The sequence below is a fragment of the Podarcis raffonei genome, chromosome 13, assembly GCF_027172205.1.
Source record: "Podarcis raffonei isolate rPodRaf1 chromosome 13, rPodRaf1.pri, whole genome shotgun sequence".
Lineage (NCBI taxonomy): Eukaryota > Metazoa > Chordata > Lepidosauria > Squamata > Lacertidae > Podarcis > Podarcis raffonei.
In genome coordinates, this window is record NC_070614.1 from 40,154,322 (window position 1) to 40,176,208 (window position 21,887).

The window sequence follows — 21,887 nt, forward strand, 5'->3', positions numbered from 1 at the left end:
TTTTTTAGCTGCAAAAAAGCTGTGTACCCACTAGTAGCTGGCCCACACATAGTTCAGTCTGTTTTTCCAGTGTGTGGGTCGTCACTCCTCTGGGACTGATGAGAGAATCAGGGTTGCAGGTCCCATTAAATACCTTAGGCTGAAAAGAAAGCAGCACTAGGAGAGGAGGTGTTAGGGTCTTATATGGGCTTGAATCAGCACAGGTGGATGTTGGAATCTCGGTGGGTGAGGAAAGAGGGTCTCAATGATTGTTTAAAGAAGCATAGGCAGGCCCTAATGAGGTTTCTAGAGTTTGATCTAGTAACATTATCTAGGGACAATATTTTATAAAGTTTGAGAAACACTGCCATACTTCATTTATTATAGTGCAAGAACACATCCACATAGTTTTCCCTTTTTGAGTATGAATCACAGTAGATCAGGTATCAGCCCGCTCCATGCCCCACCAGTGAACAAGTTAATTAGTTTTTTTGAAAGAGGCACTACTTGCAAAGCGCCTCAAAGATTTCCAGAGTCCTCTTAATCTCCCGGATTTGTTTAGCGAGGGTATGGACAGGTTGCATGGAGCGGTCCAACTCCTCGCACCTTGCCATCAGAGTGTACATCCCTTTGATGCTCATGTCCACAGATTCACCCAAGCTGTCTACAGCATCCCGGTAAGTCTGGATGTACCCAACGCTGAGGGCTGTCATGTTCTGGATAGCGCTGTTCAAGGCTCTTAGCATCTGGTCCACCTTCTGTGCCACATCCCTAGTGAGCCTTTCCAGATCCCTAATCACCTGCGGGTCAATGGGAGGTATATCTGCAGTTTTGCCCCTAACAGACAACTGCGACGACACTGATGATGAGGAGGTGGGTTCTGTGTCATCCAGACTGCCCCTGGAGCTCATCTTGATCTTCATCTGCAGGTTGTTGGCCACAAAGTGTGTCAGGTCCCCGTCATGGCTCACTGTCCCTTCTAGCTCCAAAGCGCTGGATATGGTAGCCCTCCTACCTTCCTGAGCCTTGGATGCTCCATACACTTGGCTTATCCCATCCAGGCTATGACTGTCCAACAAACGGCCTCCAGCCATCCTTTCGCGGGCTGCCACCCTCAGCCTCCTGGATTCTTCCCCAGCCACAGATGACGACGACGAGGACGTTGGGGTCTGTATATGCACCTGAGCCATTATATGCTGTCCCTCCATTATGCAATATAGCAAGAACTAGGATGCGACAAGTATAAATCAAGATGCAGACGCTGAAGGAGAAGCTTCGGAGGAGACAAAAAAAGACACCAGAGACAACGCGCAAGAGGGATTCAAGTTGCCCATTTCCTGCATCTGACCACCAGGTGACCGGTCGGCGCCTCTAATGGGCGGAGAATCCTCAAGGAAGAGGCGGAAGATGAGAGTAGGTTCGCTAGGGAGAACAAATGGGAGATTCTCATTGGTGCGTCTCACGTTCTTTAAGAGGAATAGCCAGTCAACGTGAAGCAAGAGGCGTATATCGGGCGCTCTATGCTCGGTCAAGCTCTTCTGCCGGAAGAAGTCTGACGCAAGATAGCGTTCTCGATTTGCCAGGGGAAAGGAAGGTTGGTATCAAGATTCACCAGTCAAAAAATTGGGAAGTGTTAAAGGCTCCCGCAGGGCGGTAAATGTCATCCTACTCTGTTGTAGCGGCTTGTCAGACCGAAATGCCAGTATTTTCAAAACTGAAGCTTAGAGATAACAAAACCTGCATTTCCAAAGGCAATATGTATTTTTAATTTACTGACGTAGGCTGCAATCCTAATCTCAAATTAGCTGGGAGTAAACCCCATTGAATTCAATACAATTTACTTCAGAGTTGACGTGGTTAGGCGTGTGTTCTTACTCCTGGCGGGATTTTTATGGGTTCGTGTTTTTTTTACAAAATTGGACCCCACCGACAAATTTTGAAGTGTCTGTACACCAGTTCTTCTTTGTGTTGAAGGACAGAAGGTATGAAAACAAACTTCCCCTGAACTATATGTGGAGCTGTCATTTTCAGGACGAATAAATACTCTAAAACAGTAACTTGGAACCTCAGGACCATTATCCAAATAAGTACACCACCTCCTTTCTGATCTGCAAATTGTCCCCACATTTGTCCCATTGTGTTCTTAATAGGACCAAAGGAACAAGAGCCATCCACTCCTATTCCAAGTAGAACGGCAGAGAAGACCAGCCTGACCTAAGCTTGACAAAAGGACTTGCTTTTAGCTCACCACTTTGTTTTGTCTTTGAAAAACTGCTTTCCCTCCTTTCCCTCCTGCTCCCTTCTTTGTGTGTCCTTTGTCTTTTTAGATTGCAAGCCTGATGGCAGGACACCTCTCTTACTCTTAACTGATGCAAGTCACTATGTGAGACAATGGGTTTTATCCAACTAAGTTCTATTCAGAGTAGACCCATCGAAATGAATGAACCTAATCATCATGTTTCTTAGTGCAATGGGTCTATTAACGGACTAGCTTTGACTGCAACTCATTAATTATCTGAAAAATTGGATAGAAACACTAAATACATAATCGGTCAGATGTAAGTAGGCGGGGGATGCCTTTTCATGAGATTTCCCCCAAGGAAGGTGAAAGTAACTTGGGAAACTGGAAGATGTTATTTTCCTTCAAAACAGGACGATTTAATAGCATATCGTATTGCTACATTTCCTAGGCAGGTGCTGATGAGGACTGTAGATAAGGAGGTGTGTGTAAGAAAACAATGCTTAAAGAATAGTTCCTAGCCTTGAGAATTGAATCTGTTAATCCTGATACACAGTTCCTTTTTTCCCATCCACTTTCCTTTGCAGTGTATCTACTAGATACTTTGGAAAGTTGTTCATTTGTTGTTTAAGTGAAGTAACTGCTTATGTAAACATCACTAAATTGTGGTCTTGAGTTATTGCACTGTTATGCAAATACAGTTCTAGCTTTCAGATGTTAAAAAAAAAGGAAAAGTAACTTGCTGTTCATAATTTTCTTTGCAAATGTTAGTGTTGTCCTCACAACAACCCTGTAGGGTAGGCAATCAGTGATCCCATCTTGCGGACTGAGGAATTGAAATGGAAAGATTGTAAAAACTGTGCCTCTAGTGAGTCTACAATTGAGTGAAGAGTTGAACCAAGGTTATCTAGGTTCATTGTTCATTATCCCTATTCCCCCCCCCATGAAATTGGCTCTTGCTATTGGAAGCACTCTTCCATAAATGCGTTTCTAAAAGGACTAAGTTAAGTTCTCTTGAGTTTTTTTTTTTGGTCTTTAAAAATTAATTCAAGCATAAGTGATACCTTTCTGTCAGAGAAGCCAGTGAAGTTGTAAATGAAATCATGGCCTGAGGGTGGTTTTAATAAAATAATGCTACATATATTTTCTTTTAAAGAGCTGCCTCCTGTATGACAAGGACAGACCAGTTCAGCAGAAGATAATATATGTTGCTTAAATTCAGAGCCGCAACTCCTTCTAGCCTCCAGAAAACTCTGTAAGATACCCACCTCACTTTCATCATCCATTAGAAATGTGTGGAGGAGGAGCCATAACTTGAGCCCAAGAAAGAGCAAAATGAGTGGTAAAGAATTCCTGTTTTGTAAAAAGAGTGCAAACAATGTTTCAAGGGTTTTAACACCACTATGAAGAAATGTTTCCTGTATCTCTTCCCTGTGGCAACAAAAAAACAAAGCAAAAGCCAACTTTCTGCTGTGGGACTACAACTGATAGCTTATGTCAGGCATGTCCAACTGCGATCTACTCACAGTATAAAAAAACCTGGCAGTGATCTACCCATTGTCATTGGAGGGAGGAGGAGCATGCGTGAGGTGGGTAGATTGCCCAGAGTTGTTGAGCTTTTTCTGCCGTAGGATTGCCCAGAGTTCTTCAGCATTTATTTGTTAACTTTCGGTAAACTTTATTTAATCCTATAATCGATAAGGGTCCTGTCAGAAAACAGACAATGTGAACACTGCCCAAGCCATTTCCAAGGTGACATGGCACTATTCCTCTATGAACTAGCACAATTCATGGAGGGGGTGTTTGTAACCTGGCCCAACGGTAGGGATAGAGAACCTGTGGCCTTCCAGATGTTGTTGGATCAACTCTCATCAGCCCCAGGCAGCACAGCCAATGATCTGGGAGAGTAGTCCAACAACATTAGAGACACCGCAGGTTGCTAATCCTGCCCTAGGGCAAAGATTGAGGCATAGTGTATTAACATTGCTACTGGAAAATATTGACTGCAGCACCACTGTTGTCATCATGCCTTTAATACATTGTGAATGCAGAGAGACATTTTAGCACAATCACCTCCTGGGAATACTCATTCCCCTCCATGCCATCTACCCCTCATATTAATTGGTTACATGGCCACTACAAGTGCTGCCTGCAATTCTAGTTTTATACCTTCCAAATTGCATGTGCAACTTTGGAGCACCCAAACACTTTTTTTCTTTTTAAAGTGGGTTTTCAAGACCACAAACTCCCAAAGCTGACCCACAGAATATGATCAGCCAATAATTTCTTTGAGTTAAGGCTCTGCTCTGGAACCTCTTCTGAATCTGCTCCCTGCCAAGGGGACACTGCATGAACCCAGGTAATGAAGAATGCTGTTCAGGATATACTGAATTCATTTTCCTCACCACTGAGTATTCATAACCAAGCTATACAATTCTGGTATTAGACTGTAGGATTTGAGGGTTGATAAACATGGTTCAAGGCAGGTTTCAGTTCCAATAGCACTCTTTTCAGAGGTCTATCCTTACAGTGCTCCAAGTTTAGATTTATCTTTCTCCCTCAAGACAGAACCCCTTGTCACATGTGGGAGTTTCTGGGACAGCCCTGGCACATTTGTTTGAAAAAACCACAAAGCCTGACATCGTGCCCACAATTCTTTCAGTCATCTGGTTCCTCTTTGATGTGCAGAGAAACTGTTGATAGTTCTCTCCTTTCTACCTGGGCCTCATCTGACTCTTCCTTTTTCACCCATGAGAGTGACCCCGTTTCTGCAAATGGTATGTCATTCTCCCACTGAATCTCTGACTCTTCTTTTACCTCAGCATCCCATGTCCCTGGAGGGAGCACCACTACCTCATCAGCTTCTCCCTCCATGTCATTCTCTGTATTGTTCTCCTCTTCTTGGGGTTGGACAAAAGGCTCTTTGTAAACCCTGATGTCCATTGGCTCACTGCATGTGCCAGAAAGCAAGGCTTCCTTGGTGTGAGTCCTCAGGTGCTTGGCAAGAGCAGCCCGTTGGCTGTAGTTTTTGTTGCACTGGAGACAGGCATAAGGCTTCTCGTGAGTGTGAATCCTCTGGTGCTGGACCAGCGTGGAGCTCTGCTTGAACCCTTTGCCACATTCATCGCAGCGAAAGGGGCGTTCCCCTGTATGGGTGAGGTGGTGTCGCTTGAGAGCTGACATACCACTAAAACTTTTCCCACACTCTTGGCAGCTGTACGGGGACTCACCAGTGTGAGTCCGGAGATGCTGAGTCAGCGCTGAACTCTGACTAAAGCCTTTCCCACACTCCTGGCATTTGTATGGCCTCTCGCCTGTGTGAAGTCTCCGATGAGTTGTGAGCACTGATTTCTGGCTAAAACTGCGCCCACAATCTGGACATGGGTAGGGTGTCTCTCCAGTGTGTATCCGCCGGTGCTGTGTCAAGGCAGAGCTGGCAATGAAGCTTTTTGGACAATCAGGGCACTGGTAGGGCTTTTCTCCTGTGTGTGACCTCTGATGCTGGAGAAGGGAATAGCGCTTGGTGAAAGATTTACCACAGGCTACACACAGGTTGGGTGGGCCCTCTTCAGAGTGAGTGCGGACATGTTCGTTGTAGAGAGCCCGTCGCATGAACCGCTTGCCACACTCCTCACAGGCAAAAGGACGCTCACCAGTGTGAATGCGACGGTGTTCAGCTAACGTGGTGCTCCGGCAGAAGTTCTTGCCGCAATCGTCGCAGCGGTGAAGGTTCCCACTACCTAAACGTCCTGCAGAGGCAGTTCCATTTTTTCCACCACTACCATCAACCTGGTGTGAAAGAAGATGCTCTACAAGCAAGGAGATCTCTCCAAAACGCTTCCAGCACTCAGTACATTTGTATGGCTTCTCACCTGTATGGGTGTTCAGGTGCCAGACCAGGTGAGCTTTGGTGCTGTAGGTGGTCCCGCAGTATTCACATCGGAATGGTCTTATGCCATCATGAACTCGTTGGTGGCGGGTCAAGTTGCTCTTCAGCCGGAAGTTCTTGCCACACTCCTGACATCTGTAAGGCTTCTCTCCTGTGTGGATACTCTGGTGACTGGCCAATGCGGACTGGACAGAGAAGCAACGGCCACAATCTGAGCACTCGTATGGCTTCTCCCCTGTGTGGGTCCGCTGGTGGGCAAACAGTTCACAGGTCTTGACAAAGCTCTTTCCACAAACACCGCAGATTACCCTGCCTACTCGCCGATGCTTTGCTACTGGGGTTGCTAAACTTCTCTGAGATTTTATTCCTGATACTACATCTTCCCTTTTGCTTGCAGGTTTTTCAGCTGTATCCATCTTTCTGTTTCCTAGTAGAAAGAAGAAATTCACATTGATTCATCTACCATCAATCCCCAACGACCATCAATCCTCACATTCTGCTTCCACAAGTCTTTTAACCACCATAGTTCCATCTATTCTGCATCATTTGCTGCCAGTTAGTCTTTAGATATATTTTTTACCAAGTTCTCATCTTCTTCCTTCCTCTCTGTTCTTTCTGCATTGGCCTTGGGTCCTGAATGTGGGCACTACTGCAGCTTAGGCCAGTGCATATGTAAAGAGCCTTTTTCAACCACAGTGAATTTATTTTCTCACCTCATTGTGGTTTCCAACCTAGAAAGTGTATGATGAGCTAGATAAGCCTCTCCATGACAGCTATTATGAAAGTTGCTGCAGGCCAGTAAGACAAGACTCCTGAACTGGCCCACTTCTGAATAAATATGGCCCTTCCACAGGGTCTCATTCTCAGCACAATATGCTTGAGTTGTATTTATGGACTAACTCAGCCACAGGCAAACTCCGGCCCTCCAGATGTTTGGGACTACAATTCCCATCATCCCTAGCTAACAGGACCAGTGGTCAGGGATGATGGGAACTGTAGTCCCAAACATCTGGAGGGCCAGAGTTTGCCTATGCCTGGACTAACTCATCATTCCCACGTCTTTTTATCCTGCTACCACCTCTTGCCCATATTATTCCATCTTCCTAGCCACTCATCCTTGATACTCCTTCACTGCTGGCAGCTGTGCTTAGGATGTGGTTTGGGAGATAAAAGTACAGAAGACCCTCAAGAGTGCTGGAAGCAGCACAGGTTTCTAGTTTCCTGTTCCTGACTCTAGTGTTAAAACTAGCATCTTGAACTTGGGGGTGCTCCTTTTAATAATAGTTACTGTGCAGTGTCTTAACTGTTGAGATGGTGATTATTAATAATAATTAATATAGTGCTTCTTTAACTTGTTTTCTCAGGGCCACACTTTTAAAACAAAAATTTGCTCATGCCAATTTTTTTTTTAATTGCTTAGAAATACATTGGAAAACAAAAGGAAACAACTCCTGTCAGTGCTTGATTTATAGCATAGAACACGACGACTTTATAATAGGATCATGGGGCATCCAAAACGTTTTTTAAAATGCAGCTACATAAGAACATGAATCATTCTCAAAATACAATTATAAATGAGCCTCTTACTTACATATGTACCTTAAATTTGTATACAAACTCAGTGAGAAGCGTGAGCTCACTTTTGCCAGGTAATTTCATTTCTCTTAGGTCTAGTCTGAGATAAATGAACTCTCATCTCATCAACACAAAGAAGCCTTTCCCTTTTCTGAACTTTCATATTTGCCAGAGTTGAAAATCCCTGTTGTATGCCATGGAGAAGTTCAGAAGAATAGCCATGCTCTTGAAGAGAGGCATGGATAATGTTTCTGGTTGTACATCCCCCTCAAAATATTTTGATACTAATACTATACTATACTATACTATACTATACTATACTATACTGAAATGTTTAAATATTTCTTTGATTGTCCTTGAATCTTCTTGCCACACTTCCATCCTCTCCTACCACACCAGTGTGGAGTGCTACATCCTCTGAGAACCAACAAATTAATAATATGTTTTTTAAAGGGAGACAGTCAAGACCTGAGCCTACTGTATTGATAGTGATCTTACCATATCAGTTACCTACTTCTGATGTTTTAATCACTGTGTGCTACCCCTCCCACCAGACCTCACTTTCTCCATTTTACCAAGTGATCTTGGAGCTGTTCTGTAGTTCCTTGAAGCTAGAAGGCTATTCCTTGCCTCAGAGCCTGTTTTGTTATGTTCCTTCCCTCAATCCATCTCAGGAGTTACAAGAGGTTTGCGGATAGAAATGCCCTGTTCAAAGGAAAGAAAAAATAAGAGTAAGAGTTTATTGGGACTCAAGATGACTTATTCTTAACAACTATTTCCTCATGGATAAACTAAAAGCAGTTCTCAGGGTATTTTTAGGTTCCACGTCATTAGCTCGTAATTACTGTAACATTTTCAAGCTTGCTTCCAGAATTGTGAAAGCTAGAAATTACTTTATCCTCCTTCGTTTGCAAAAAAAATAAATAAATGAAGACCAGCTGAAAACATCATCTTCCCAACAAAACCCTGCAAAAGCGTTATGTTGGCTACTATTCCCCCCCCCTCAATTACTATAGGCCATACCGCCCAATCAGAAGGCAGTCCTGCTTAGGCTAAAGAATACAGGCATCAGATACCTGGAGGATGTACTTAACAGAAGAAAAGAACCCTTACCTTGAGAAAAGGAGTCTATTAATTCTCTTCTCGGTGTCTCTATAACTACATTCCTAAACTGTAACATGGTGTGCTTTTCCTTGGCTGAAAGGGACAGGTCCTAGCAGACTCTAAAACAACAAATAAAGACCTTGTGGCTGGGAGACATGTCTAACGTGAAAGATTCTCATGACCCTCCCTGGTCTTCTGCCACAACACGAGAAAACAACTCTAGTACTAGTCCAGTATTTCCCATTTAGCTCATGCTACTAGCCTACAGCCTCAGAAAGGGCTTTCATCCTTTTTCATATCCTACACTTCCAGCAACTAAGATGGACAGCTTACCTGGGTCAGGCTATGGGAAAGGCAAGTTATACCAGCAGCCTTCTTCCTTCACTACATACAGCAAAGCAACATCCCTTTGTGAGGCCACATTTCTCCCAGGAGAAGCGGCAATCACCACCATCATCTAGGAAACTACCCAACCTGCAGCTATTCCAGCTTGCAAACTTCTAATGTTTTATTTCTAGCAGACAAAATCTCATATCCAATAATCCCAACCTCCCAATATCCCAGCTTTGCTGATGCCCCAAAACTCACAGACTTGAAAAGTAAAAATGTTACAAATAATAAATAGAATAACCCCAGCTCTGGACTTCCCATCACTCACCAGGCTATGCATGTTGACAGCTCTTGCACTTTGTGATCCCATAGCTAAGCTTTGTTGTCGGCTTGGGGCAAACAGGGAGGGGGGATGCTGCACAGGAAGGTACACTTAGCACCACCTTCCCCCTTACTGCTACTTCCATGTCTCGTCTAGCATATAAAAATCTCGCTGGTATTAACCCCTAAGATTGCCCAAATTTCTATCTTTACAATGTATGTACAATACATTGATCAGCTAATAAAATATATTATACTAAATACATTATGTATTTAGTTTTTATGTGAGAATTCAGCGATTTTTCTTTCATATTTTTGATTTAAGCAATGAAATACCTAATCCTGATTCTGCTAAATTTGCTTCTAAATTTTCTGTATCTCTCCATTCCAAGCGTAGGAAAATATACCAAAATGGGGAAGTTTCTCTGGCATTTCTCTTTTTCAGCCTCCTTCTAAGGTGGTGGAAAAAAATGTTGACTTCTTAAATTTGGTCCATCAGGCTGTTATTGAAGCCAAAGGATGAAGGGTCAGTTTTTAAGCGTTAGTATCCTTAACATACAATTTATAACCCTGCAATAATTATCAGTGCAATCCAATATTTGTGGACACAGAAATAAGCCTCTGATAATTGAATATGGGATTTTAGCCCCAAGCCTTTACATTTTAATTTTTTTATTTAGATTTTTATCCTTCCCTTCCTCTAAGCAGCTCTTTCCCTCCATTTAACATCAGAAAAACCTTGTGAGGTAGGTTATGCCATGAGACAGTGACACACCAAAAATCACCCAGTGACCTTTTATGATCAATAACAATTTGAACTTGGTAGAGGTTGGACCCTGAACATAGATTCTGTGATGCTTTTGTGTTTTTGTTCAAACTAAACTGCAGTTTTGTGGTGGTGTTTTTAATTCATTGCACTGCATGCTTTAACACACAATGTTTCCCAGCAGCCACCGAAAGCAGAAACGCCTCCTCCCAAGAATTGCCTAGATTTTCCATTCTAAAGGGTTAAATTCACAGAAATAGGCTGGGCACCTTTGTTGGCATTGTCGTAATAAAGCTAGAAGCGAGTAAAGGCACAATTAGGATGAGAGAGCTTATTTGTACGTGGCATTGCACTTGAAGAGTTGGAAAAGGCTGTTCAAAACACAGTTGCCAGGGTACCCCTTGTGTTGCAGGGTTTATATTTAATTTATGTTGGGGGGGAAATCACTGATTCATGGTCTATTTCTGAGTCTAGTCAAAAGCATTGGTACTTACCTTTAAAGCCCTACATGGCTCAGTAGACAGATACCTGTTAGACTATCTTCACCTGGATCAGTCCACAAATAGACTGAGGCTGTCCTCTGAGCTTCTCTACTGGGTTTACCCCCGGTCCAACATAAAATATATCATGCCCAGGGAGAGTGCCTGTTTGGTGGTGGCACAGGCGTTGAAACCCCTTCATCTGGAAAGCTCACCTAGCACCTATGTTGTTTATCAGTTCAGCACCAGGCAAATAAATACCTTTTTCTTGTCCCAGGTTTATTTTTTTTTTTAAAAAAACCCAAACAAACAACAATCCAAGTATTTTAAGCCATGGTGAAATTTCTTACCCATTCTTCCCCTCTTGATTATTTTTTATGCGTCATCAATTACTGGTTTTTCAGCTCTGGCTGAAATATTTTTTCCCAAGCCATCCCAAGAACATTATTTACTGAAGACTACAGGTTAGAAATGTAACCAACCCCCCCACACAACAAATAAATAAATAAGTTGTGTTCCTAAGTCACTCCATCACAATGCCTTTGTCTGCCATGTGTGTCAGCAATAATCTTAGGGGGGAAATAAAAGAAGTATGTTTTTCCACTCTTCATATTGCAGAACTGAAAGACTCTTAGGGTGCTGACATTTCCTTTAAAGCATGAAAACCAATCCATTTCTAGCCCTCATGGCAGCAAAGAGAAATTTGGAAGACATAGGATCACTGCCTGGTGGGATCAGAAACTAGATTTGGGCTTGATCAGAACTTTCACTGGTCATAGGCTAGCACTTCAGTACTAATAGATGCTTACATGTAGCTCGTGGGTTTGGGGGAAGCAGAATAAATAATTTTACAAAGCTCTATGCGATTTGGAAAAGGCTATAGTTCAGTGGTTGAGCACATGCTTGGCATGCAGAAGATCCCAGATTCAATCCAACATCTTCAGGTAGGGCTGGCAGACCTCAATCTGAAACTATGGGAAACCGCTACCAATATCATCAATACTGAGCAAGCTATGAGACAATTTCCTACGTTGCTTAGGCTCTAGCCCTACACTCACTTGGGAGAAAACACCATTGAACTGAATGGGGCTTGCTTCTAAGATTGATAAAAGATTACACTTCCATTTAACATGATTTATTTCAGGTTAGTGTGTGTTTTTTTGGGTGAAAAGTTTTTCTTTTAGCACAGAACATATACAGCCCAGACCCTAAGTCCCTAGACCATGGAAGATGGTAATATATTTCTCACTGTTAAGAGACTGATTAAGGTAGTAGTGTGTGTGTTTTCCTGGGATACTGCTCTCTCCTACAAAGCTGAATATTAGCCTGAAGATTGTCCATGCACTATTAATGGCCAAGCAGAAATTTCATATGCACAAATGAAGTTCACTGTGAACACTTGCTTTGTCAGTCTGAGGCTGCTTGAAGTATGTGGCTTGCCTTGCTCTGTAAGCTTCTATGTTTCAAGACACAGGTGTGTAAAAAGTGTCCTCATAACCTTTCCTAGTAATCAGGAGTGACCAGGTCTATGTAGGGGCCAAATTTTGGTTTAGATGTTCTACAAATACTAGTAAGAGTCTATGAAGTCTAATGATCTTAAACATATATATATATATATGACATATACGTTTTTCCACATACATACCCTCTGCCTTAGAAAAACAAAAAACAGAAGGCCATCTTCTATGCATCCATTCCCACAATGGATACATCCTCATTCCTTCAAGTGTCTCTTTTCCTGCCAGAAGGGGGAGCTAGTGACACAAATCCAAAGCTTTTGTGTCTACTGTACTGCTACTTGCACCAGTGTTAATGATTTCCTTTCTTCAATCAGAGCCTTGACTGCTGACCTGATATTATTTTCCTTAACTTTATTACATAGGGTTAAGAAAATCTATTCAAGCTCTTGGTGCATCCTGGAATTGATTCTTTTGAATAGTAGCATTTTAAAAGAGAAGACAACAAGTGATTTTCTATTTTCTTTTTTCCAAGGCAGAGGCGATGAGAGAACAAAAGTACTGGGTGAGAAAGCTAGAGGGAATACAGAATATGGAGGGTAAGTCTAATGAGCTCACATCCTGCTTGTGGGCTTCCCATAGGCAAGTGCGAACAGGATGCTGGACTTGATAAGTCACAGGCCTGTTCCAGCAAGCCTTGTATGTTCTTAGTATCTTCCTAATGCCATCCTGTGGCACCATAGCAGGAATGGGTAACTTTTGACCCTCCAGTTGTTAAGACTCCAGTTCCCACCAGCTCCAATCAACACAGCCGGTGGTCAGGGATGATGGGAGCTGTTGTCCAGTGACATCTGGAGGGCCAAAGGTTACCCATCCCTGCACTAGAAACCCATTCTGTCCTAGAAATCAAGATTGCCACCACAAACAAACATGCGTGCACATGCACATACTCTGCAATATTATTTACTCCTTTCCTTCACAGCAAGAGCAGGAACAGATCTTTGGAGGTGAACATAGTATTCTATGGAAGCAGATCCAATCTTAGTTCAATACAAGCATTTCCCCAAACCCATTAAAAAAATGGAGATCAAAATACACCTCTCCATTCTGGTCCATTATTGATTTAGTCACAGATAAATCTCTCTCCTGTACTCGGGCTTTGCTTTCTGATCCAGCCAGAGATCCTGGAGGGCTACGGAAGATTTGCTGTTCAGCTACACCACTGTCCGGCTACGTCCAACAGCTGGTGCCACACTCAGTACAAGTATAGGGTCCCTCACCCAGCACGGAGTCTTCTTGAAGGCCGGACTCCAGGCGGAAACCTTTACCACACTGGCTGCAGATGAGAAGCCGGCTGCCCTCTTCCCCATCGGTATCATTGTTGCCATTGGAGATGCTGCTATTGGCACACAGGGCATTGTGACCAGACCCATGAGGGCTGCCACCGTCAGTGCTGCTGGCGTTTTCATAGAGGAGGCTGACGTGATGGGCACTAATGCTGGCGTCATTGCCAGCTGTATCGACGCTGCCAAGGATGTCATATGCCAGGCTAGCACCGCGGGCATTGGCATGAGTGCGGCGGTGGCGAATGATGTGGGAGCTAAGCCGAAAGCTCTTCCCGCACTCGGTGCAAACATACGGTTTCTCTCCTGTGTGCACCCGCCAGTGGTCCACTAGGTTGGAGTGGTGGGTGAACCTCTTGCCACACTCAGCACAGCCGTAAGGCTTCTCACCTGTGTGGGTGCGCCGGTGGTTGGCCAGAGTGGAGCTGCCAGAAAAGCGTTTGCCACATTCCTGGCACTGGTATGGCTTCTCCCCTGTGTGGGTCCTCTGGTGGCGAGTAAGGCAGGAACTCCCGGTAAAGCGTTTGCCACACACATTGCACTGATAAGGCGTGACTCCTGTGTGGCTGCGGCGGTGCAGGTTGTAGTTGGAGCTCTGGGAGAAGGCCTTGCCACACAGCTCACACCGATAGGGCCGCTCTCCTGTGTGAAAACGGCGGTGCTGGAGGAGGTTTGAGCTGGCCGTGAAGGCCTTGCCACAGTCTCCGCAGACGTAAGGGCGCTCCCCAGTGTGTGTCCGCTGGTGCTTGGTGAGGGCTGAGCTCTGGTTGAAGCTGCGGCCACAGTCATTGCAGCGGTAAGGCTTCTCACCCGTGTGGATGATCTGATGCTTGGCCAAGTTTGAGCGACGGCTAAAACTCTTGCCACAAACGCTACAGGTATTGGGGTGTGAGGAGGAGGAGGGCACCTACAGGAATGGAGGAAATGATTAGGACAGCTTAGCCTGCTGTAAAAAAAGGCACTCTGGGAACAGATATGAGGCGTGCTAGCCTGGAAACTGCCACATAAACAAGTCATTCTTTTTTTAAAGAAGGAGTCCATCTTTGTACTGTATCATAGTTTTAGAAATCATCTTTTGATAAGAGCAGGAACTAAAGTGTATTAAGAGTTGGTCAAAACCAGAGGTCAAAGTTAATACATGCTTGGCAAGCCTCTCTTTTGGCTTAACAAGCTGCCAATGATATAACCTGACCTACTTGTAAAGGGAGTGTATATTGTGTGCAAGTGAAGTGGGGATGGCAGGAGATTAGACAAGGCTAAAGAGGGTCCCTTGGGAAAGATGGAGGGCACAAGGAGAAGGGGACGACAGAGGATGAGATGGTTGGACAGTGTTCTCGAAGCTACCAGCATGAGTGTGACCAAACTGCGGGAGGCAGTGGAAGACAGGAGTGCCTGGCGTGCTCTGGTCCATGGGGTCATGAAGAGTCGGACACGACTAAACAACAACAACAAAGAGGGTCCCTACTAGTGGTGGCCCCAATGCTACAGCAGCGTGATAAGAAAAGAGGCATGTGGCCAAATTTTCCCTTGCTGGTTCTCTGGCCATATTGTTAAGGCTTCATCTTGACGCCAAGCCTTTTTTGTGAATCTTGGATTCAGCATGTAGACATTTTTTTCTTTACTATTCCTTCATTGCACTCTTGAGTTTCAGTGACTTACAAGGTCCTAACATTAGTAAGATGTTGTCCTGTACAATGCCAGAAGAATTGCCAAATACCACTTCTTTCATCATCGTCCCCCCTGCCATACAGCTGCCAAGACTCACCAAAAAAAGGCTAACATCAGGATGCAGCCTTGGCAGTCTGGCCCCATCAGTGCCATATATTTAAAGCAGTATCGTACCACTTTAAACAGACATGGCTTCTGCCAAAGAATCCTGAAAATTGTTAAGGGTGTCCAGAGTTGTTAGGAGACCCATATTCCCATCATACAGCTACAATTCCTATATTTCCTTGGGAAGAGGGAATGGCTCTGAGATTTATAGCTTTGTGAGGGAACAGGGGTCTCCTAGGAACTCTCAGCACTCATAGCAAATTCCAGTTCCCAGGATTCTTTGAGGGAAAACATGACTGTTTAAAGTGGTACAATACTGCTTTAAATGTATAGTGCAGATCAGGCCTCTGACAGGAGAAACCCAACATTCCCAAAGATCATGGAAACAGTACAATAGAACCACCTCGCCCCCCACCTCCATCTACCACAAGTCTCTCCTCCAAGCTCTCCTGACATTCCCTCGGCTATGCTACCCCCAGTACTCACCAAAATCCCATCTATCGGGATGGTGACTTTTTGCAGCTCGAATTCTTGAGCCTTCTGCTCCTCCACCTCAGCCTTCTTCTCTTCCTCAGGTGACAAGTCCTGCAAGGCAGTAGAACCAAGATGGAGCAAGTTTGGCCAAGACAATGATTTCACTAGCCGTTGCAAGCGTGGTGCCCTCCACATGTTTTTGACTACAATTCCAAACCAGCTGTGCTGGCTAGGGCTGATGGGAGCTGTAGTCTAAAACATTTGAGGGTCCAGTGTTTCAAAGGCTGAGTTAAGCAGTCCTTTCTTTTTCTGAAAGCTGGTCCTTCTTTCCCCTCACCCAAATAAAACATCTCACCTTCCCATCTTCATCTCCACTCACTGGTTTCCCACCTGCGGAACCCCTCCTCACCTCCACTTCAAATTCCAGATTCTCTTCCTCGTCTTTTTCCTTCTTCACTCTTCTTCTAATTATCAGTTCTTTCTCACTGCCATCTTCCATTATTAACCTATTCTGGGAGAATGAACACTCTGGCTAGAAAAGGCAAAAACAGCAAAAAGTGAGCATTTTTACACGTATCTTATTCCTCTAGAGTCAAATAGTTCTCAAATGCTGAGACAGGCCTAGATGGCCTTAAGCCCACGTGAACCAGAGGTTACCAGCCTTTTGGAGGCAGTGAGCACATTTGGAATCCTGCAGAAGTACCATTGGTGTCCATCACAAAATGGCTGTTTTGGGGTTGTGCAGAAGAGGATGAACAAATGCAAAGAGGTACTGAGCAGGAAGATCAAACAGTCTCATACACTGTGGATTTTGAGGGGATATTTACTGAGACCTTTTGTGGGCACCATAGGAGGTACTGTGGGTACACTGGCAGCTGCTGCACTGGTGACCCCTGCACTAAACCAAGTACATCTCATCAACAGTATAGTGTGACCTATATGATCCTGGACAGCCCTACTGTGTTTTACTGTCCCAGGAGGTCACCAAGGGTCATCACAGACGGCTAACAAGTCAAATGTTGTGCATGCCTAAGGCTAAGGAGGTAAGAAATGGTTGCCAGGGGAGACACCACTTTGTCAATTTCTCCTCACAGGATGGGTTCTCTGCAGCCAACTCAAACAGCCATTTTTAAAGTATCGAAATCACCACCGGTGCTGACTTTTGCCAAAGGAAAGCAACTTATAGAAGAATACTGAAAATGATAACCATATATGTAGCACTCAGCATGCAGAATGTGTGGGTTTTTTTGCTTATAGGTAGGCCACTGAGCTTCCTGTGTGACAGTTTTCTCACACTATCCACTGTACTAGCAAAAAACAACAATGTGAGTACGTAGCCCATTCCATAGTGTGCCACAACTGCTCTTTGTTCCTTTCCAGCTCTCCAATTCTTAGTTTCTTAATAAGAGAAAAGAGCAAAATAATTCAGATTTTGCCTTTAAAAGTTGAAGAACAGTACTCTTGCAGGCAAGATCTTGTTTTTATCTCTAATGGATTCTCTTATTCATTTAGCGGTGGCTCATTCTTCAGAAATTAGCAGACAACACTTTCCATGGGATATAGATATAGATAAAAATCACTGTGATGAAAAGTTGGAGCAAAGAGTGCTTGTATCTGGCAAAACTGTTTAACATCCATTTCTGTCATGTTCCAAGTCTTGGATACCCAAATGGTTTCCACCTACCAGGAGTAGAGAAGACTCACATTCACGCCTCTAAAATTCCCTTTTCCAAGTTGTGGACAAAATATAACCAGGCCAATCACTTCAGTGTACATGCTGGTGTGTTATGTTCCAGAGTACATAAGAAAATCTTATCCAGCGTGCTATGGCAACTCCTGATTGATGGATTCTCTTCTCTCTGCCAACCCCATTATCTTGTATAGTAGCAAAGATGGTGCTGAACTGAAATTTGTCACCTATCCGTCATGTTTATAATCCTCCTTGGGACAACTATGCAGTTTGTAAGTAAGTTATGCAACCTCTTTTTAAGACTGTTTTCTGCAAGTTATTTATGCCACATTCACACCATACATTTAAAGTGGTACCATGCCACTTTAAATAGCCATGCCTTCCCCCAAAGAATCCTGGGAGCTGTAGTTTGTTAACGGTGCTGACAGTTGTTAGAAAAACACTATTCCCTACAGTGCTTTATCAATCTGTCAATCTGTATTCAGTTCTAATATCAACTGAAGGACGGTGGCGGCAGCAATCTTTAAGTAAGGAGACGAATGACATATTTTCTCCATAAAAATCCAAATCAAGCTGCTTTTTAAAAAGGCTGGTTGGAAGGCTGGCAATGCTAATGAAGAATATTATACGTTAGAAAGGGGTGCGGATGTAAACAGGAGCACTTTATACAGTGTATCCTTTTCTGCTATACAGTGGTACCTTGGGTTATAAACACCTCGAGTTACAAACACTTCAGGTTACAGACTCCGCTAACCTGGAAGTAGTACCTTGGGTTAAGAACTTTATCTCAGGATGAGAACAGAAATAGTGTGCTGGCGGCACACCGGTAGTAGGAGGCCCCATTAGCTAAAGTGGTGCTTCAGGTTAAGAACAGTTTCAGGTTAAGAACGGACTTCCGGAATGAATTAAGTTTGTAACCAGAGGTACCATTGCATAGATGTAGCCCTGAGATCTAGTCATTGGTTTGCTTTCATTACTCACCATGTTGTCACCCACTGGGATCTCAAGCATCTTCACCACAATTGGAGACTCTTCCTCCTTCTCTGTTGCCACCTTTTCTGTTTTGCATGAAGTGGCAAGCCGTGTCCATTTCCTTGGAGAAGGTGGCAGAGGCTGAAAGAAGAGGTAAAGTAGCTGGGAGCAGATTTTACGTTATTTTTATTCATTAGATTTCTATTCCATATTTTTCCAAGGAACTCAAGGCAGTATAAGCTGTTCTAGCCCTCACCCACATTATCCTCACAATAACCCTGTGAGACAGGCTAGCTTGAGAGAGAATGTGTGAGAGAATGAAATATGGTCCAAGGTCACGGATCAGCATCAAGCTTGAATATCTGATCCTGCTCTTCCCACCCCTTAATCCAACACTATAACCCTACACTATATTGTTTTTCTATTAAGTCAGGCACAATAATACACCAACCAACCCTGTGTAATCTGGACAGGGCAGAACACAAGTAGCCAGCATAGCATAGTGGTCAGAATGCTACACTAGGATCAGGGAAGCCTGGGCTCCAATTCTCACATGGCCATGAAACTTGCTGGGTGCTCTTAGGCTGTCACTACCCCTTGGCCTAACAGACCTTACAAGGTTGTTGTGAGGATAAAATGGGGAGGGGGCAAAGGGAACATGTTCATCACCCTGAGCTCCTTGAAGGATGGGATAGAAAGGCAATCAATAAACACTCCCTGCAAACCAAGAAGTCCTGGTCCATCCCATTGGATCTCAGAATCCTGGTTTTTCCAACCTATTCCCTCAAATCTGTGTGTGGCTCAGTCTTTTATGGGGCCTTTTCTGTCCCAGAATTATTTAGTAGGAAGCAAATTACACCCAGGACAGACACACATACCTCTAGTCCTGATTTTTCCTTCCTTCCACCTCACCACCCTCCTTCCGAACAAAAAAATCTCATAGGTCTGTCCCTGGAGATCTTGTATAGCCACACCTTGCTCTCCTGTGCGCTTTCCCTTTCCTTCTTTACTCTAGTCAGCAGCCCTTTCCGCCGTATCTCTGAGGATCCCCGAGATGTTCCCGCATTCTTCATCAATGGCCTGTCTGCATCCAATTTCTGAAGGTACAGAATGGGAAAACAAATACATACACAAACAAACAAATCCATTAGGTGACCAAATTAGGTCCTTACATATTTAAGGCACCAGATCTTCTCATGGTGCTGTTCACCCAGCATGAGATTGCTTTAGTCATATCAGTCTGAGCAGAAACGGACATGATGGTTTGGTCTGTTTTCCACAAAGGAGTCTTTCTTTTAAACCCAGAGGCATCTGGGGAAACATTCAGTGTCAAAGCGCCTCTGTTACTTACCACACCCCCATCTTTGACCTCGGTTGGTGTGCCAGATATAGGGATCCCCTCTGACTTCTCTTCTTTCATGTCCTCCTTGTCCTCATCCATCATTAATTTAAGTGCGGAAGTGAGTGGCTTTTGAGGGAGAAACAAAGGTAAGTGACCAAGGCTCTCCACCCTAAGCATAGTTATTAGAAAATTAAGTCCTCTTTAAACAACTCTTATTTGTAGACCATCAAACCCCCTACAAGTCAGTGCAGCTTTTTTGACTCACAACTAGCCTGTGAGGCCAGCCACCTAGCTTAGATTCAGGAGATATTTAGATCTATTTTCCTATTGCCCCCAGCCCCCAATGAACATGGATGAGTCCACTTGGTTTGAATATAGTATGGGAAGATGGATGAGGCCATGGTATGACTCAAGTCTGTTTGGAAATCCTGTCACTAATCCCTGATGCAAAGTGCTGTCTTCATAGAGAACGACTGGCTTATTTATGCACCCTTCACATGCTCAGAAGCACACAGCACTAATGTGTAGGTATCACAACTGCAGAGGGATCCCTGTGCAGGCCATGGCCTCAAATAAGACCCACCCTTCCCCGCAACCCCCAGGACTCTCTAGCTCTTAAAACTTACCTCTTTTGTCTCTCAGTCTTGGCGTGTGTCTGCTCGCTAATATCACTAGCTTCGTAAGTTTAGCCTAATTACGTCTTAGAAATCCGGGGGGGGGGGGTTGTGTTGTGATGCACACCTCTCTCTATTCCAAGCAACAGCTGCTTCTGGCAACCCACGTGGTAGACACCCTTTTTTCTCCGCCACGTCCCTATGGAGAGTTAGGGTAACTGGCAGCAGGATAAGGGGCTGGGTAAGGAAGGGGAGACGGATTCCCTACCCGGGGCCAGTACCAAGTCCGGGAAGGAAGTTGAGCCAAGGAGTGACTGCTTCCTGCGACCCAGGCTGGCTCCCCTCCCCACTCACCCGGGCCTCTGTGGAGCAGGGGAGGAATGGTGGGGCTGCCGAGGGTGATGATGAAGATGATGATGATGCGGAGGAGGGCGCAGAGGTGGCTAGCAGAGCCGATCAACGGGATCCGGAGGCTCCTCGCCCTTTGGCAAGCGCCTCGAGATGGGCGGCGGAATCGGCTCCGGCTGCGCTTTTGCGCCTCTTCCCTCCCCGAGAAGAGACCCCGCTGAGTGGGGAGGGGGAGCTCCGAGGGCCGTGGGGGGGGGGGACGGGGAGAATGTTAGACGTCGAGAGGAGGGTGGCGGAGGGGCGGTGCGCCTCGCAGATTCGCCAACGTTGCCTTCCCTCGTTCTCGCTCATTGGTGGAGAGGTCTGCAAGACAGGGAGAGTGGCAACTGCAGCAGCGGCGCCTGTTCCTGCCAGACGCGAGTAGGGGGTGGACCCAGGAGTCCTCCTCCCTCCCTCCCTCCCTCCCACCCTTCTCCAGCCCCGCAAGCGACGAGTATTCGGGTTTTGAAATAGGGGCGGGGGCGAGGAGGAAGAGAGAGAAGCTCGGAGCCTCTGATCCGGAGCTTCTACTAGAGGCCACCCCGGAGGAACGTGTTTCCTCGTGGCAAGTGAGCTCTTGCAGAAACCGCGCCGTGGAATAGGGACGGGGGAGGCGGGGAGAGAATGCTGCTTCCGAGAATGTGCAGAGTAACGATCGCCTCTCGTCCGTTCGAATCCGGAAGGTGCACCGTTAACACGGGAGTAGTGCATGGGAACGTGCCTGGGAGCAAAGGTCGGCCCAAGACATTTCGCTGCCTGAGGGCAAGGACAGCGGGACACTCCACTGCCCGGAGGGAGATCAGCAGGGTAGTCACAAAGGGGCTTGGGGGGCAAGGTGCACAACACACAGCCCTCTTCAACAACAGAAATTGTGTGTATTTCCCCCAAATAATAATAATAATAATAATAATAATAATAATAGGCTGAAGTAAGAGGTAAAATAGCACCTGCTGGATTTCTACCTGTTGTGCTGCTGTTAAAATGGCACAAAAGCCTGTCGTCAGAAAAGGGGTTGGCGGCAACTACCGTACCCTTTGTGATAGAAGCTGGAACTCTTAGCAGGAGAGGATGCAGGAATGGCTGGACGCATAGAAGATTCTCCCCACCCCCCTGCCCATTTTATCCTTCACCAGCCCTATGAGCTGTTGGAATA

General features: G+C 45.0%; 4 protein-coding genes across 8 annotated transcripts in view; 1 reads left to right on the forward strand and 3 right to left on the reverse strand.

Annotated features, from left to right (window-relative positions):
* The window catches only part of PRR14 (proline rich 14), a 43,309-nt gene that overhangs the window by 3,341 nt on the left and 18,081 nt on the right, over positions 1–21,887 (forward strand). The window contains exon 2 of the mRNA XM_053363517.1: positions 12,675–12,738. The gene's annotated coding sequence lies outside the window, so the exon portion shown is untranslated. The remainder of the gene's footprint in view (positions 1–12,674; positions 12,739–21,887) is intronic.
* On the reverse strand, positions 340–3,814 carry LOC128400917 (BLOC-1-related complex subunit 6-like). The gene has a single exon (XM_053363628.1). The coding sequence runs from the start codon at positions 1,185–1,187 to the stop codon at positions 483–485; it is 705 nt and encodes a 234-aa protein (XP_053219603.1). The 5' UTR covers positions 1,188–3,814; the 3' UTR covers positions 340–482.
* Positions 4,234–12,985, reverse strand: LOC128400872 (zinc finger protein OZF-like). 4 transcript variants are annotated; one of them, XM_053363530.1, is made up of 4 exons: positions 12,533–12,985; positions 8,796–8,905; positions 8,258–8,387; positions 4,234–6,534 (listed from the first exon to the last, which is right to left on the reverse strand). In XM_053363530.1, exon 4 carries the CDS (start codon positions 6,521–6,523, stop codon positions 4,877–4,879), a length of 1,647 nt encoding a protein of 548 aa, XP_053219505.1. In that variant the 5' UTR covers positions 6,524–6,534; positions 8,258–8,387; positions 8,796–8,905; positions 12,533–12,985; the 3' UTR covers positions 4,234–4,876. The 4 variants fall into 4 exon arrangements, with proteins under 4 accessions (XP_053219505.1, XP_053219506.1, XP_053219503.1 ...); XM_053363531.1 differs by lacking the exon at positions 12,533–12,985 and adding an exon at positions 9,445–9,666 and having other exon boundaries at positions 8,181–8,387; XM_053363528.1 differs by lacking the exon at positions 12,533–12,985 and adding an exon at positions 9,445–9,663.
* ZNF771 (zinc finger protein 771) lies at positions 13,087–21,140 on the reverse strand. Of its 2 annotated transcripts, XM_053363533.1 has the most exons (7): positions 20,360–20,959; positions 19,743–19,859; positions 19,366–19,488; positions 18,401–18,532; positions 16,139–16,261; positions 15,742–15,840; positions 13,087–14,389 (listed from the first exon to the last, which is right to left on the reverse strand). In XM_053363533.1, the coding sequence occupies exons 2-7, from the start codon at positions 19,833–19,835 to the stop codon at positions 13,370–13,372; spliced, it is 1,590 nt and encodes a 529-aa protein (XP_053219508.1). In that variant the 5' UTR covers positions 19,836–19,859; positions 20,360–20,959; the 3' UTR covers positions 13,087–13,369. The 2 variants fall into 2 exon arrangements, with proteins under 2 accessions (XP_053219508.1, XP_053219509.1); XM_053363534.1 differs by lacking the exon at positions 19,743–19,859 and having other exon boundaries at positions 20,360–21,140.